We start from the raw sequence: 17,441 nt of genomic DNA on the forward strand, positions 1-17,441 counted from the left end.
GTTTGCTGGTGTCCATTTTACCAAGTGATTCAGGTTGCTCTGTACCAGTAACTTGTCCTCTTCATTATTCACCACTCCCCCCAATTTGTGTGTCATCTGCAAACTTTATCAGTGATTATTTTATGTTTTCTTCCAGGTCGTTGATAAAAATGTTAAATAGCATGGGACCAAGAACTGATTCCTGTGGGACCCCAGTGGAAACAGACATGCTTAATGATGATGATTCCCCATTTACAGTTACATTTTGAGACCTAACAGTTAGCCAGTTATTAATCCATTTAATGTGTGTCATGTTAATTTTATATTATTCCAGTTTCTTAATCAATATGTCATGAGATACCAAGTAACTGTCTTTTCTTCTTCAAGTGGTTGAGATCAGGTGACTCACAAGCGAATGAGTAGGAGGTGAGATCAGAGACTACTTATAGAAAACTGCAGAACTGCCTTCCCAAAGTTTGTATCTGATCTAGCCCCTCAGCTCCTGACAAGCCCCTCAGTACCAAACAGGTGGGCAACCTCAACTCTGTGCCCTAAATTGGAAGAGGTGCAGAAGAAGGTGTCAACAACAATGTCATGTCTGTAATAAGTTCACATGGCACAAAGGACACCGAAGAAGAAGCCACCACACCTGAACATTCCTCAATTAGTGGACAGTCAGGAACAGACAGGCAAAACAAGTCTGATATTGCCCAATACGCCAGAGTACCAGAGTCAATAGTACAGACTTCACACGTTGGTACCAGAGAACAGGTAGACATCCCTGCTCTATCTCATGTACCAGATGAATCACGATCTTGGTTTGCACTCCTCTTAGAAGGGGAGAAGAAACCTCTCCTAGCCCTGGTCCATTTTATGAGATCTTTGTCTAGGAGGAACAGAGGAAGGGAGACAGTCTCTCTTCCTCCTGGAAGAGGAATCCAAACCTGGCCAAACAACAGCCCATGCTGGCTGAGATGCCACTAAGGGGTCTGGCAATCTTTGGAGGTCCCTAGTGCTGAAGCAGACCTCATGGTCTGCTCCAGAAGGTACTGCTTCAAGTGAAAGCTTCTGGCCATCTGCATTTCTTTGCCTTTCTCTTCTGAATGACTTGCAGATTTCTTTAACATGCCCTTCCCCCAACAAGTCTGAGGGTCACTATAAGGGTTCGCTACACCACACAACAGTGAGGGCATCACACCAGGCAAAATCCTAACTAACTATTAGTAAACTAAACCTAGGGGTACTACTATACGAACGACAACTAACAACTATACACGGGGGGAGGGGGGAAAAACCACAGACAGCACCGTGAAACAAGGCTTGAGGTAAAAACCACAACGAGCACTCTTACTCAAGCTCTGGGCAGTGAGAAGGAACTTAGGCAGGTATGGGTAGGAGCACCGCCTGTATAGATACTGCTTAGCAAAGTTCTCCGGCTTTGGTGTGCTGGGTGGGTACATACCTGAGTGGAATACATGGATTTAAACACGAAGAAAAACCTCCAATAACAGGAATTCCACAACCTCCCCTTGGTAGCCTATTCCAATACTTAACTATTCTTAGATTTAGAAAGTGCATCTGAAGAAGTGGTGTTTTACCCACGAAAGCTTATGCCCAAATAAATCTGTTAGTCTTTAAGGTGCCACCAGACTCCTTGTTGTTTTCTTAGATTTAGAAAGTTTTTCCTAATATCTAACCTAAATCTTCCTTGCTGCAGATTAAGCTGATTACTTCTTGTCCTACCTGCAGTAGGCATGGAGGACCACTGATCACTATCCTTTTTATAAGAGCACATTTGAAGACTCATCATGTCCCTCTTCAATCTTTTTCTCAAGACTGAACATACCCAGTTTTTTTGTTTTTTTTTTCCTCATAGGTCAGGTTTTCTAAATCTGTTATAATTTTTGCTGCTCTCCTCTGGAGTCTCTCCCATTTGTCCACATTTTTCTTTACGTTTGAGCACCCAAAACTGGAATCAACACTGCAGATGGGTCCTCCACAATGCCAAGCGGAACAAAACAATTGCCCCTTGTGTCTTACATATGACACTCCTGTTAATACACCCCACGATGATATTAGTCTCTTTTGCAACTGCCTCGCATTGCTGGCTCATATGCAATTTGTGGTCCTCTACAACACCCAGCAGTACTATCCCCTAGCCAGTTATTCACCCATTTTGTATTTATGCATGGGATTTTTCCTTCTTACATGTAATACATTTAACTTTATTGAATTTCATCCTGTTGATTTCAGACCAATTCTTCAATTTGTCAAGGTCTTTTGAATTCTAATCCTGTCCTGCAAAGTGCTTGCAATCCCTAACAGTTTGGTGTCAAGTGCAAATTTTATAAGAGTAGTCTCTACTCCATTATCTTTAATGAAAATATTGACTAGTAACAGACTCAGGACAGAACCCTGCATGACCACATGAGATAGGTCTTCCTAGTTTGACAGCTAGCCATTGATAACTATTCTTTGAGTGCAGTTTTTCAGCCAGTTGCATATCCACCTTATAGTAACTGTGGATGAAGGGAAAGCAGTGCACGTGTTGTTCCTTGACTTTAGCAAAGCTTTTGACATGGTCTCCCACAGTATTCTTGCCAGCAGGTTAAAGAAGTATGGGCTGGATGAATGGACTATAAGGTGGATAGAAAGCTGGCTAGATTGTCGGGCTCAACAGGTAGCGATCAATAGCTCCATGTCTAGTTGGCAGCCGGTATCAAGTGGAGTGCCCCAGGGGTCAATCCTGGGGCCGGTTTTGTTCAATATCTTCATAAATGATCTGGAGGATGGTGTGGATTGCACCCTCAGCAAGTTTGCAGATGACACTAAACTGGGAGGAGTGGCAGATACACTGGAGGGTAGGGATAGGATACAGAGGGACCTAGACAAATTGGAGGATTGGGCCAAAAGAAATCTGATGAGGTTCAACAAGGACAAGTGCAGAGTCCTGCACTTAGGATGGAAGGATTCAATGCACCGCTACAGACTAGGGACTGAATGGCTCAGCAGCAGTTCTGCAGAAAAGGACCTAGGGGTTAAAGTGGACGAGAAGTTGGATATGAGACAACAGTGTGCCCTTGTTGCCAAGAAGGCCAATAGCATTTTGGGATGTATAAGTAGGGGCATTGCCAGCAGATCGAGGGACGTGATCGTTCCCCTCTATTCGACATTGGTGAGGCCTCATCTGGAGTACTGTGTCCAGTTTTGGGCCCCACACTACAACAAGGATGTCGAAAAATTGGAAAGAGTCCAGCGGAGGACAACAAAAATGATTAGGGGACTGGAACACGTGTTATGAGGAGAGGCTGAGGGAACTGGGGATGTTTAGTCTACGGAAGAGAAGAATGAGGGGGAATTTGATAGCTGCTTTCAACTACCTGAAAGGGGGTTCCAAAGAGGATGGCTCTAGACTGTTCTCAGTGGTAGCAGATGACAGAACAAGGAGTAATGGTCTCAAGTTGCAGTGGGGGAGATTTAGATTGGATATTAGGAAAAACTTTTTCACTATGAGGGTGGTGAAACACTGGAATGCGTTACCTAGGGAGGTGGTGGAATCTCCTTCCCTAGAAGTTTTTAAGGTCAGGCTTGACAAAGCCCTGGCTGGGATGATTTAGTCGGGGATAGGTCCTGCTTTGAGCAGGGGGTTGGACTAGATGACCTCCTGAGGTCCTTTCCAACCCTGATATTCTATGATTCTATGATAACTTCATCTAGACAACATTTCCCTATGGGACCTAGGGGAACATATGGGACTAAACCAAAAGCTTTACTAAAATCAAGATATCTCATATCTACTTGCTTCATCCCCATCCACTAGGCCAGTAAACATGTCAAAGAAAGTAATTAGGTTTGTCTGGCTTTATTTGTTCTTGACAAATCCATATTGGCCATTACTTATCACTCAGTTATCCTCTAGATGCTTACAAATGGATTGTTTAATACTTTGTTGCAGTATCTTTCCAGATATTGAAGTTTCCCTTTATAAAAGACATGTACTATACGCCCCTTCCAATCCTCCTGCACATCACCCATCCTCAGTGAGTTCTCAAAGATAATTGCTAATGGTTCAAAGACTGCTTTAGTACCCTACCATGAATTTTGTAAAGCCCTGCTGACTTGAATACATCTAAGTTATCTGAATATTCTTCAACCAGTACTTTCTCGATTCTGACTTGTATTCCTTCCTAGTCTTTGTTAATATTAATTGTGTTAAACATCTGGTCACCATTCACCCCTCTTTAATTGCAGACTGAGGTAACACGGGCATTAAACACTTCAGTCTTCTTGGTGCCATCTAGTATTAGTTCTCCTTCCCTGCTAAGTAGCAGACCTACACTTTCCTGTGTCTTTCTTTGCTCCCAAGGTATTTATAGAACCTCTTCTTACTGTCTCATGACCCTTGCTAGGTGTAACTCATTTTGTGCCTTAGCCTTTGTGATTTTGTCCCTACATGCTTGTGGTATTCATTTATATTCATCCTTAGCAATCTGGCTATGATTCCACCTTTTGTAGGATTCCTTTTTGATTTTTAGGTCAGTAAAGAGCTCATGATGGAGCCATACTGGCCTCTTACTATTCTTCTTCTTATCTTTCCTTTGAATCAGGACAGTTTGCTATTGTGCCTTCGTAGCAGAGCGATGACTCATCAGCGCGGCACATCCTGCTGGTTGTCCTGGGAATTAGCTCTTTTCCAGCCTTGGAGCACCCTCTGCCAGCCGGTGGCTCACCTGCCTCAGGCCACTGTGTCCCTCCCGGACTCCAGTGCCCCTTTAACTTGGGTTCTGCCCCAGCTGTACCCTCACACTCTGGGTCTCTCCTCCCAGGGGAATCCCCAAACCCCTAAGACCATCTTGCCTCCGTGGCTTCTGCCAGTCGTCATCTAGCCCCCTCTCACTGGGGCAAACTGCAGTCTGTAATGGCCACTCATCATCGGTAAGGGGGTTGGACCAGCTGCCTCTGCCTATCCCCGGGCTACACCTCTTTAGCCCCAGTACCTGCCTTGGACCCCTAACAAGGTCAGACTGGAGCTCCCCAGCTCCTCTTGTCTTTCCCCAGCCCTGCTCTGCTTCAGGTACCCTTTTCTCCCAGGCAGCTAGGTCCTTCAGCTCCTGACTGACAGCCCTTTTATAAGTCCGCTGTGGCCTGATAGGGCATAGCCCCAGCTGTGGCGGCTTCCCCAGTCACCCTAGCCTTTTTCCACTAGAGCAGGTTAACTGCCCCTCTACAGCCTTAAATACTGTTTGAGAAACTGCCAGCTCCTGTGAACTCCTTTTTCCCTTAGATTTTTTTTCCCAATGGAACCTTACCCACTAATTCTCTGATTTTCTTCAAGTATTCTTTTTTGAAGTCCATTGGCCTTATTCTGCTGCTCTCCATCCTTCCTTTCCATTGGATCATGAAATCTGTCATTTCATGATTACTTTCACCTAAGTGACTGATGCACTAGGAAATGATAACACACTAGCAAGTGCATCTAGCTCAGTGTTTCATACTTGTTTAGATCAGCAGAGCTTACAAGTATAAAAAGTAGTAAAAATGTGTGTCATTAAAAAGTGAGCGGATATGAATTAATACACACAGGGACCATATATGTGGAACACACTGGTGCATTACTGCTCAAAACAAAATGAAAAATTATCATCTTTAGGCTCCTTTAAGCTAGTCTGGTGACATGGTTTTAAGTCATTTTAATGTGTTCCGTTTTTATTTTTACACAGAAGTCAGAAATCGTATTTCAATACCTCCATGGCCTGTGCCAAACGCTCCTCCAGTGCCATATATGTGAGAAACTGAGGATCCACATAAGAAATGGCTTGAGCAACTCCTAGGCCATCACCAAATTCATCAAGTAGTCTGAAAACACCAAAAATGCAATATTAGGAAACAGAGCCTCCATTTTAAGTGCAGCTTTAACAATATTCAGTTGAAAAATTACTTGATCTGTCAGACAAAAACCAGGCAAATCCTAATGAGAGAGACAAGGTGTGTGAGGTAATATCTTTTTACTAAACCAAAGATATTGGTTCAATAAAAAAATATTGCCTCACCTTCTTTGTCTCTCTAATATCTGGGACTGACACAGCTACAACTATACTGCATACAATCCTAAGGAGTGCATAAAAGCTGGGTTTGTATATGTCAATTAGAGGATGTTTGTGAATCAGTCAGGAGTGTGCCCATTTGAAAATTTTGTGCTTCATATCTCTGCACACAGATGTTCAGATAGACTAAACACTGTGTGTCTATACTTTTTCAAAAACATTTACATCTATTTTAAGTAAAGTTGTACACTCTGCAATGGAACAAACCCATATAAGGCTTCTGACACAATTTCTGACCTTATATCTGATGCTTTTCTATATTATGCGCATGAAAAATAAAAGCAATTTATTTTAGAGCTACTTTTTATAAATTCATCAGTATAATTTAGTGATAACGCTTTGATATGAGCAGATATTGCAAGATGCAGGTATCAGCATTTGCTAGGTATAAGGGATATGCTTTCTGTTTTCTTATCAGCCCTAAAAGATATTACCAATTTTTGTTTTCCAAAAAATTGAAACAAGACTTCGGGTTGTGCCTTTTAGGTCTTCATGATGCTAAGCCACACTCTGAAAGCTCTTGCTCCTCTCCCAACAAAAAAGTTTATTTCCTGCTTATTTTTCTACATTAGGAACTCAGGTCCTGTCTAGCCTGGAAGAGACTCTGATGTCACCACAACAATAAAAGTGAAAGGTGAACTATTGTAAAGGTAGGATTTGTAATTAGGCTGCTTAAAACTGTTTTTGGTCACACTGTTGAACTTAAACACCTAAAAATTTTGAATGCAGACTATTTTAAAAATTCAACATCCCACCTTTTCAATTAAGGGCTGAAAGTTAACACTGTACTTGGAAAACCAGGCTTGATATTCCTAAGGTTAAAAAAAAAAATGAAATGAAAACGATTGGTTCTTATAAAGCCTTTCTCTCCTAGATTAAACAGCTCTTTGGCACCCTCTGTTTTCTCCCCATAAAGCTACTAATACACAGTCATCAAGTCACCTGTTACTCTCCTTTTCGATAAACTAAACAGATTGAACTCCTTAAGTCTCTCATTCTAAGGCATTTTCTCCAACCCTCAAATTATTTTTGAGGCTCTTTTCTGCACTCTCTAATTTTTCAACTTTCTTTTTAAAATGTGGATACCAGACTGTATGCAATATTCTAGTAATGGTGTTATGAATGGCATATGGAGGCAAAGTCATCTCCCTACTCCTACTGTAATTATCTTGGTATTTTGCAAGATTTCTAAGTAATCTTAACACTGAAATGGAAAGAAACATGTAAAAATGATTTCTATGTGCATAGCACTGAAAAGAGAAATAAGACAAGGTTTATAATGCAGATCTAAATCCCTATAATTGCGGAGGAGTAACTACAAAATAAAAACCTTTACCAAGATCATATATACTTCAACATTCAATTAGATGAATATTCTTATGTAATCAAAAATGTGTATAACAACATTTATATAGGGGTACTTATCAACCTGGAAATGAATCCAAAATTACATCCACAGGATCTCCAATTTGAAATAACTACGTGGTACATCAGAACTATCTTAAAATTTGAACCTGAGCAATATGACACGTCTTAGTCTTCTTGTTGGAAGAAACAGCACTTATTGCAAGTTAAGCCTGAAACTCCAGTATCATCGGCTTGTTTAAGCAGTAGAACAATGCTCAATTTGTGGCCTCCTAAATATAGCACAAAGTGCAAGATGACAGAAAAACTAATTACTAATATCATCTCACACAGAGAACCCATCACTTTTATGCACAGGTGCATACCTCCACTCCATGTCTAGGTCTTCACTCATACTGGAGTCATCCTCAAGGTTGTTGTTCCCATCCAACATGAAAAATCCTGGATGCACAAAATGGCTAACTGGATCATTTTCCTCATCACTGCTACTTTCAATTTCTTCATGGTACTGCAGCCAAGGAATCTCTCCCTCCTCCAAAGAGGTCTGTTCCCTACAAACAAATATTAGAAAAGCTGTAACTTAAACAAAATAAGTTCTAAAGTAAGGGCTGTAAATGCAGCTTTCTCAGACTGAGGGTACGTCTTCACTACCCGCCAGATCGGTGGGCAGCAATCGATCCAGCAGGGATCGATTTATCGTGTCTGGTCCAGACGCAATAAATCGACCCCTAAGCGTTCTCCCGTCAACTCCTGTACTCCAGCACCGCGAGAGGCGCAGGCAGAGTCGATGGGGGAGTGGCAGCGGTTGACTCACTGTGGTGGAGACACCACAGTAAGTCGATCTAAGTACGTCAAATTCAGCTATATTATTCATGTAGCCGAAGTTGCGTAACTTAGATCGGACCCCCCGCTCAGTGTAGACCAGGGCTCAGAAGAACTAGACTCTGAATCCAATGTCATCTGCCAAGATCCTAAGACAATAGCTCCGAGAGGTATCACCTGACCCGTTCACCAAAAATCAGAGCTCCGTGATAGCCATAATTCTGTGGTCATGGAATTTGGCTTTTCCCCAAGATGCCACAGAAATCAGCATTTTTACTGCAGAACTTGCTATTTTGTTGCAGCCAGAATCAGGCATTTGTCTCACTGTCCAGCCAAGGCCCAGTTTCCTGCTGAATTTTGCTATCCATCTTTCCCTACAAGAGGGCAGTTAACTGGATTACAGTGCATTCTCTTTGAAATGTTCCATGGAACCAGCAAGCAAGGGATTGGTGACCAAGAACAGGAGTCCAGCTTGCAACAGTGGAGCCGGAAAGCCAAAACTGTAGGCTGGCCAACTGGCCTGGCTGGAGAATAGCACTAAACAGTTCCATTTCCTTTGCTACTGTTAATATAAGGCAGGCAGAAAGAGGCACTCCATTTTCTCACTGGCAGATTTGTATATGTTGTTGTATATAATAGGAATCTGGGGAAAAATCATAGGAAAATTCTTATGCTCTCAGGGAAAATCTGAAATTAATATTTTAAATTTACACTTTGATTGTTGCCCCAAGATTTGTACTTTTGTACTGGATCAACAATGGGGGAAAAAAGGGGTACTCTGATCATAACCCTTTTGGACTGATTGTGTGAAGTCTAGTCAGCATAATATACGTTTTAAACAAAAAAAATTAAAATTGCACTGCCCAACAAAGTACACATATCCAGTCATTGGTATACTGGACTGGAGTTATGAGTCTACCTGGCTTTGCAACTGGACTTACTGCATGACCATGAGCAAACTTTTTTTTTTTGGTCTCTATGCCTCAGACATCCTTCACCTGGGATTAAAACCTGCCTACCTTTAGCAGGGATATTATGGAATTAATTTGCAATATTTTTAAAGTGCTTTCAGATCAAAATTGGTATAGGAGAGTGAAGTGTTATTTCACACAGAATTGGATACTGAGTCATTTAAGGTACAAATACATTTTAGTTTTTTCAGCATCTAATACAGTCTGTGTGTCATGCTCACTTTTGGTTTATCTTTTAAATACATTTTCATTCCTATTTTTACAATTGTTGATGGTGTTTCTCTTCCTATATTTCAATCCATAACCTGACTGAATAAGGTGCTTATCCTTGTAGAACTGAAATCTACTTTGGTGGACATGCAAAACCTACTAGCTATAGATATTAATATACTAGAATCTCAGTATACTATAGCTGTTCCATTGGCAAGTCACTTGCAAAAACAGGCAATACATTTAAATGACTCTGGAATCCAACTATTAAGTAGAAGTCAGATGGAGAGCAGAAGGAGATGGTACTCTCCCAAGCTCCATCCACCATCAACCCAAGAACTACACACTCTTGTTGCCAAAATTAGATGCTTCACATAGTAAATTGAGAAGATGACCATAAGAGGACCATCCTTCTTTCTGGCATGTTTTCATCACTAATGAAATACTTAAACTAACATTTAAATCAAGCAGCCCCAGAGTTAGCACACCAGATGAAGAAAGGATACTCAGAATTCTCAGGTTTCAGAGTAGCAGCCGTGTTAGTCTGTATCCGCAAAAAGAAAAGGAGGACTTGTGGCACCTTAGAGCTTACAGCTTGTAGCTCACGAAAGCTTATGCTCAAATAAATTTGTTCGTCTCTAAGGTGCCACAAAGTACTCCTTTTCTTTTTTCAGAATTCTCAGTGCTATTGTTTCAGGCTGCCTAGAGACCTAGGGAGGCAAAACTGCATGGGTTACACTCATTTTCAAGATTAAGTCCCTAGCCTTTAGAGTGGAGAAACTAAACTTTTTTTAAATGAAAGCTTAGATTCTGGAAATCAAGATGGGGCCACTAGAGGAAAAGTAGCAGCTCCAACTGCTAGAAGCAAGCCCAATTAACAGCTGGCACACATCTCATCATAGTTTGGCACAAAGTAAAAGGAAAAGCATTGGATTTAGCATCTGCTCACCCTCATTTTTTGCCACAAGCATATAGCTACTTGAGCTAACAGGTGCCAATTACAGGTCTCCTGATACTGTTTTATCTGCTACAAGATGGCTAGACATTGCATTTTAAGTTCTGGAGTGACTGCACCTTGAACATCATACTGATTCCTCATTTTTTTATTCCAAAGATAGTGACAATTTGGAGGAAGTTCAGAGAAAAATCAACATGAGTGATCAGGAATTATTTAATTAGGATAGTACACAGGGATATAGCCAAGACTAAAGAGGTGAAATCAACAAAGCAAATTTTAGGCTGAATCTCAGAAAAAGCTTTTTTACATTAAAATTTAAACTGTGCATTAATCTCACAAGATAAGTGGTGGAAACCCTGCAACTTGGGACAACAGGTACTAGGCTGAACAATACATAACTAGTACACATAATATTGGGTACAATGTGGCGTTGAGAGGGAGAGCAGTAGATGCACAACAGGTGGAGTTACAGAATAAGCTAATAAGAGTTAACATTTGCCAATTGTTACCACAGAGCTATCCCTAATGGCCTCTAAGGCCTTGCTTAGAGAAGAGAAATAGGTGCCTTCTTAAACCAAGTTAGTTCAACTGAAAACTCCATGTAACATGAATACACACACTCCTTTAGCTTGATTTTAGCAGGTTGAATTATAGGTGGAGTTAAAAGGTGTAAAACTGTGTCTACACTGGTGTTAAATGAGTTTTTCAATAAATTTGAACTAGCTCAATTGAAAGAAGCTTCGTTTAGTTTAAGCTTTTGCTTAGTTCAGAGAACACCTAAACTCTTGCTCACTTTTTTAAAAGAATTGTAAGTTTTCAATTAATTTTTCACTGAAAGGGACACCAGGATTAAATTTGATAAATTACTGAGTCCCTAACTGAGAATAAAGTTGAATTAATATATTGACATCACCCATGTTACTGTTTTTTCAGGTAAGATAGTCTTTAATAGCGTTTAAAGAAATTTAATTAAAAAGTTAGTGTTTGGCTCTAGACTGCTCACTTTGCCAGTCAGTGAGGGTCAAGGTCTGTAATTGCCATTAATGGGCATTTTAAGGTGCTGCTGTAATGGAAAATTGAGGTTATGGGCCTCACGGAGTCCCCATCCCCAGAAATCAGAAATAACCCTGATTCCTTGCAAGAACATAGAAGGAGCCTGTCTATCTGCAGCAGAGGACAGACAGCAGGAGACAACTCAACTGCTGCAATTGTTATGCCTCTCCTGGAATCTCGGCAACTATCAGAGGTTGAATAGGACTCAGTATGCTACATTACTGGGGTAGGGGCAGGAAGATACTCCAATATTGCCATGATGGGCTCAATACAAGTACCTGAAAAGGACAGAACAGGCACCAACAAAACCCCTGAGATGTCACCTGCCTATAGTCCCCTTCCCCACACTGGGCACTAACTCCTCTCATATACTACAGAGATGACGGCAGTATAAGAACTTATAAAGAAATGAACAAGTTACATCATGTGGAAAGGGCTAGCTCTGCCCAGGATAATCATCCGTGATCTAATTTTCTCCATTCCCTCCCTCCTATTGCACTCAGGGTTATCCTGACTTCTCACTGCAATCTAGTGGTCCCTTTCAACTGCAGAAGGCAGAGTCAGATAAAACAGCTTCTCCAACCTCAGTTATACTCCCTCTCAAAAAGGTGGTGATGCTAAATCCATGTCTGACAGAAGCAGGGATAGGCAAGGAATGCTCGGTAAATACAGCCTATAGCTTTGCTCACCACACACTACACTTCAAACAGGCTGCCCCATTGCAGTGAAAAACTGGGGTAACCGTGTTTGTAGCAGAAGACAGAGAGCAGTTCATGTTCAAATTCATGTATCTGGTAGGCTGCAGCTCTCCATAATCTTGCAGAGGCTATAACATTCTGACAGAGTGGTTAGTTCCCAGTGAGATGTCTGGCAAGAGCAGGGGTTCTCAAACTGGGGGTAGGGACCCTCAGGGGGTTGTGATATGCCAGCCTCCACCCCCAAATCCCGCTTTGCCTCCAGCATTTATAATGGTGTTAAATATATTAAAAAGTGTTTTTAATTTATTAGGGGGGGGTCGCACTCAGAGGCTTGCTGTGTGAAAGGGGTCACCAGTACAAAAGTTTGAGAACCACTGGGCAAGAGGGAAAAGGGCAGAAGAGAAATATTGCTGCAGGTGCCCCCTCCCTTTTCCCCTCATTATTCAGTATATTTTGCGTACACTGTCTCCCAGCAATACAGGGTTTCAAGTATTTGGGAGTGTAAACCTGCCCTCTGCTGTCCTTCAGTTGCTGCTCACAGACCTATATGGACTTCCCCTACAGGGGCAGCAGGTGTGCTTTCTCCCGCTGCAATTAGGTGATTTTAGGGGCCCTTCAATCCCATGGTTTGCCCCCCCCCCTTTTTTTTAAATAAAGTGGCAGCCACACTGGCCCTGACCCACTTTTTTGTGTGTGCTGCAGATCAGGGAATTATTGAGGGTAACTGCCCTGTAAAGACTGTACTGTATACTGTCCTTAGAAAATATGATTTTCACTTCTGACACACTGCAAGAGTCTCAGCTTCTTGGCTATGTAATGCAGAACTGCGTGATTTCTGAAGAGAATGCAAAAATATCTTTTTCAATTGTTTTATGGCTCAGACAGAAAGAATAAAAGCCCTTATGTCTATATTTTTATTCCAATTTAGAAAAAAATCCAACATATGAAGAGGATGAATCACACTAAATCTCAGCAGTTGTTTGCAACAGGTTACTACCACTGCTCCGATACTAGTTAAGCAACACTTTTATTCATTCACCAAGTGTGAAGGCAAAGGCCTTGAAGAGACCACCACTAATAATAGGACTATGGGTATTGTGTGGCTGTTGTACACAACACTGTTGACCAACATGACAAGCCACAGACACTGCTTTGATGAAAAGCAAAATTCAGGTGGTAAATTTGCCATGCCAGAGTGCTTGCACTGTGCTGGCCACAAGCCATCTTTTGCAACACAGCAATGGAACTCTAGTGCTTGTCAGAAAGGAAAGCTATTTTTAAAAGATTGGGTATATTCAGATGATTCTTCTATTTCATATAGCAAATACAGAAAAAATGTATCACCCAAGGGAATACACGATCATAATTCAATCAGTCTGTTGATGCCACTGACCTCAAGACTGCAATTTGAATGACAGAAAAAAACCCCAGAGAAAGCCTTGTGCAGCTTTTTGGTCAACAAGGTAATTGAATGCACACTACAGTGAATGTCCTAGGTAAAATTACCTAGTTTTTCTTTAATCCATTTCCTTCTGCATTTCATAGTGAATGACCTTTCTAGCACTGCCTTGAATGCTTACTGCTCTTCCAGTTATGACAACCCAAAGAAAGCCTATGGCACATTGGGAAGACAACATTCTATATTTTTGGCCAGACTTTGTAAGTTAAAAGAAAAGAAAAAGAACAGTAAATGCTCAACTTTTGTTTTGGTTTTCGATCCAGATTTAACATATTTTAGACAAATACACAAGAAATGCCCTGCCCTGCATAGAACATAAAAGATAGTTTCGTTGTCATTCATGAGATATTTGTGTTTTTATCAAAAAAACTCTCTCTCTCCCTGCCCAGGCCACCAATAACCCCAAAGAGAAAAATCACAGCTTTATTTAAGAGATTGTATATTATAGACTCCTCCTTAAGCTAAATATCCACCCTAGCGTACACTTCCCTTGCAACTTTCAAATCTCACACACTTTCAACACCTTTAGTTCTTGATTCATAGAACAACAGAATATTCGGGTTGGAAGAGACCTCGGGAGGTCATCTAGTCTAATCTCCTGCTCAAAGCAGGACCAACACCAACTAAATCATCGCAGCCAAGGCTTTGTCAAGCCTAGGTAACCCATTCCAGTGCTTCACCACCCTCCTAGTGAAACAGTGTTTACTAATATCCAACCTAGACCTCCCCCACTGCAACTTGAGACCATTGCTTCTTTTTCTGCCATCTGCCACCACTGAGAACAGCCGAGCTCCATCCTCTTTGGAACCCTCCTTCAGGTAGTTGAAGGCTGCTATCAAATCCCCCCTCACTCTTCTCTTCTGCAGACTAAATAACCCCTCAGTCTCTCCTCATAAATCATGTGCCCCATCACCCTAATCATTTTCGTTGCCCTCCCCTGGGCTCTCTCCAATTTGGCCACACCCCTTCTGTAGTCGGGGGACCAAACTGGAAGCAATACTCCAGGTGTGGCCTCACCGTGCTAAATAGAGGGGAATAATCACTTCCCTCAATCGGCTGGCAATGATCCTACTGATACAGCCCAAAATGCCATTGGCCTTCTTGGTAACAAGAGCACACTGCTGATTCATATCCAGCTTCTCATCCACTGTAACCCCCAGGTCCTTTTCTGCAGAACTGCTGCTTAGCCAGTCTGTCCCCAGCCTGTAGCGGTGCATGGGATTCTTTCTTCCTAAGTGCAGAACTCTGCACTTGTCCTTGTTGAACCTCATCAGATTTCTTTTGGCCCAATCCTCCAATTTGTCTAGATCACTCTTGACCCTATCCCTGCCCTCCAGCATATCTACCTCTCCCCACATCTTAGTGTCATCTGCAAACTTGCTGAGGATGTAATTAATCCCATCATCCAGATTAGTAATAAAGATGTTGAACAAAACTGGCCCCAGGACCAACCCTGGGGTACTCCGCTTGATACCAGCTGCCAACTAGACATCGAACTGTTGACCACTACCCGTTGAGCCCGACAATCTAGCCAGCTTTCTACCCACTTTATAGTCCATTCATCCAATCCATATTTCTTTAACTTGCTGGCAAGAATACTGTGGTAGACCGTATCAAACACTTTGCTAAAGTCAAGATATATCACATCCAATTAATAGAAAACATCCTATAACACCATTAGGGGATGAAAATAAAATAACTAAGTAGAATTAAAGTGGACATGTTCCTAATCCGATACAGTATCTCTGCTATTTACTTCCTCTTTCTGGATTTAGAGCCAATATTTATTAGTACCAAATATCCCTACATCTCACTCTGGTCTAATCTCTCCAAATTGCCTCACAGAGTGTTACTCTGTTTAAGTTTTACAATTTATTTTTTGTCAATAAATTTGATCAGAGTTGAATTTACACCAGAAAAAACACTCAAAGACTAATTAATAGGCAAATTCCTGCACAGCAACCTGGACACAGAGCCATACAAGGAATCTCCCACAGGAACAAAACAGACCCCTGTGAAGTCTGAAGACTTCTCCAGATAAATGAAATTTCTAGAATACAATAACCATTGTGACCGAAACAGCTCTGCAGATCAGTTTGAGAAGTGGTGATTCAGAAAATTATTCACCACACTATTATTGTCACTAATATAGCAGCACTATATAAGCTGTACCAATTATTTTAAAAAAAGTATGAAGATCAACATTTTCAAACATCAGTGCCTATATTTGGTCACCTATACCCATATTTAGACATCTAAATCATCTAAATTATTATTTTTTGAAGCGTTGAACACTTGCAACCCTCAAAGTCTGTGAAATCAGGCCATTCTGATTTAGATGCCTACGAACAGATATAAGTAACCAAATTTAGGCACTCATTCAAAATTCTTGACATATAACATTATTTAACAGGGTAAAAAGAGTAATGGAAAGCTACATACTTCCACCCAAAAATATACACTGAATAACCTTTCAAATGTGTAATCTCCCAGGGCGAGTAATTTGACAGGTGAATAAAATGTCAGGTTCTCCCACCATCAATGTTGCAAAGGCAGGAAAGATCTTGTGTCTGGACTGGTAAGTTTTTAACAGTATTTTTGCAAGGCTGTGCTAATTCATTACACCTGAAATTTATGAAGGCCAGAACAGAGAGAGCCTAGTGGTAGTGATTTCCCAAGGCAAGCAGGATCTGAGAGTGCAGAAGAGCAGAAAAACTGGGAGTGACTACTGTTGCTCAAGGAAGAACTCTCTAGTCAATTAAGAAACAATACGGACTGGCTCAGAGGAGAGTTTTAGCTACTTCTCAGCTGGAAGCCTCCACAGTTTGCTTTGAAGAACAAAGTTGCTAGGGTCATTGACGCATATGACTGAATAGACAAAGAACTGATGATGGCAAATTCCATGACCAGAGGAAGAAGAGCAACCAGGTAAAGAGAAGAATCAGACAGAAAAACATGGAAGCAGATTTATAGGAGAAGGTATCTGAAAAGTTAATATAAAAAGTAAATATATGTGAAGAAGAAGAGTGTTTATTACAACGAATTTGGACAAAGATAATACAGAATCCACTCTGACTGTTTTAGTCTAGTAAGTCTCTTTTGTTGCTTGTGCAATCATCAGTATTTCTCAATAGCATTACAGTATTACTACAGCTATCATTCAGAAGTCAAGAATTACCAACAGTGGGTCTGTATGAAACATCAGAGTTATTTCCTGTTCTAAATGTAGGCAAATACTGCATTCTTTCTGATGCAACCGAGGTAATTGATGGTAAATTAAGATTTATTAAAAATGGCAATAATTAAATATACTTTTGAGTACACATCGTATTATTAATTCTCACTTATTAGTAGAAATCACTTTCTGAAATACAAAAAAACATACCCGCCTTGGAAACAGAAGTCTGTGTTTTCCTCTTCTAGGCCACTGCTGTTGCTCTGCACTTCAGGTTCACGTTCCTCCCTGCCTGGTAAAGTCTCCCAGCTTTCATCACTGGAGGATTGGTCTTTTTCTGTAGCAGCAAAATAGGAGGGCAAACATGCAGACCACTCCCCATCACTGCATTCAGAACTGCAATTTGAGACAAGCCAATGTTGTGTTTAAAGTATTGACAGGTTCATAAATAAATAAATTTAAAAAAGCCAAAGTTAAAATTCATTATTAGCTATTTCATGAAAAGGGTAGAGAACTGTTTCTAAATAGAAACAATATTTCTGAAATACATTAATTTTGTACCATTCATGTATCTTACCATTATAAATAAAAGCTGTTGTTTCTTTATAAAGAGGAGGGTTTATCTTCTTATAACTATGATTTTTAAA

The 17,441-nt window shown here is 40.9% G+C and overlaps 1 protein-coding gene across 8 annotated transcripts in view; it reads right to left on the minus strand.

The window, feature by feature from the left end:
- PJA2 (praja ring finger ubiquitin ligase 2) overlaps positions 1-17,441 on the minus strand; it is a 91,590-nt gene that overhangs the window by 14,055 nt on the left and 60,094 nt on the right. For all 8 annotated transcript variants that reach the window (XM_074952930.1, XM_074952936.1, XM_074952931.1 and 5 more), the window contains 3 exons: positions 17,005-17,190; positions 7,814-7,999; positions 5,724-5,835 (listed from right to left, as the gene is read on the minus strand). In XM_074952930.1, the coding sequence (XP_074809031.1) occupies positions 5,724-5,835; positions 7,814-7,999; positions 17,005-17,190 (484 nt within the window). The remainder of the gene's footprint in view (positions 1-5,723; positions 5,836-7,813; positions 8,000-17,004; positions 17,191-17,441) is intronic.

The sequence above is a fragment of the Natator depressus genome, chromosome 5 (genome assembly GCF_965152275.1).
Source record: "Natator depressus isolate rNatDep1 chromosome 5, rNatDep2.hap1, whole genome shotgun sequence".
Taxonomy (NCBI): Eukaryota; Metazoa; Chordata; order Testudines; family Cheloniidae; genus Natator; species Natator depressus.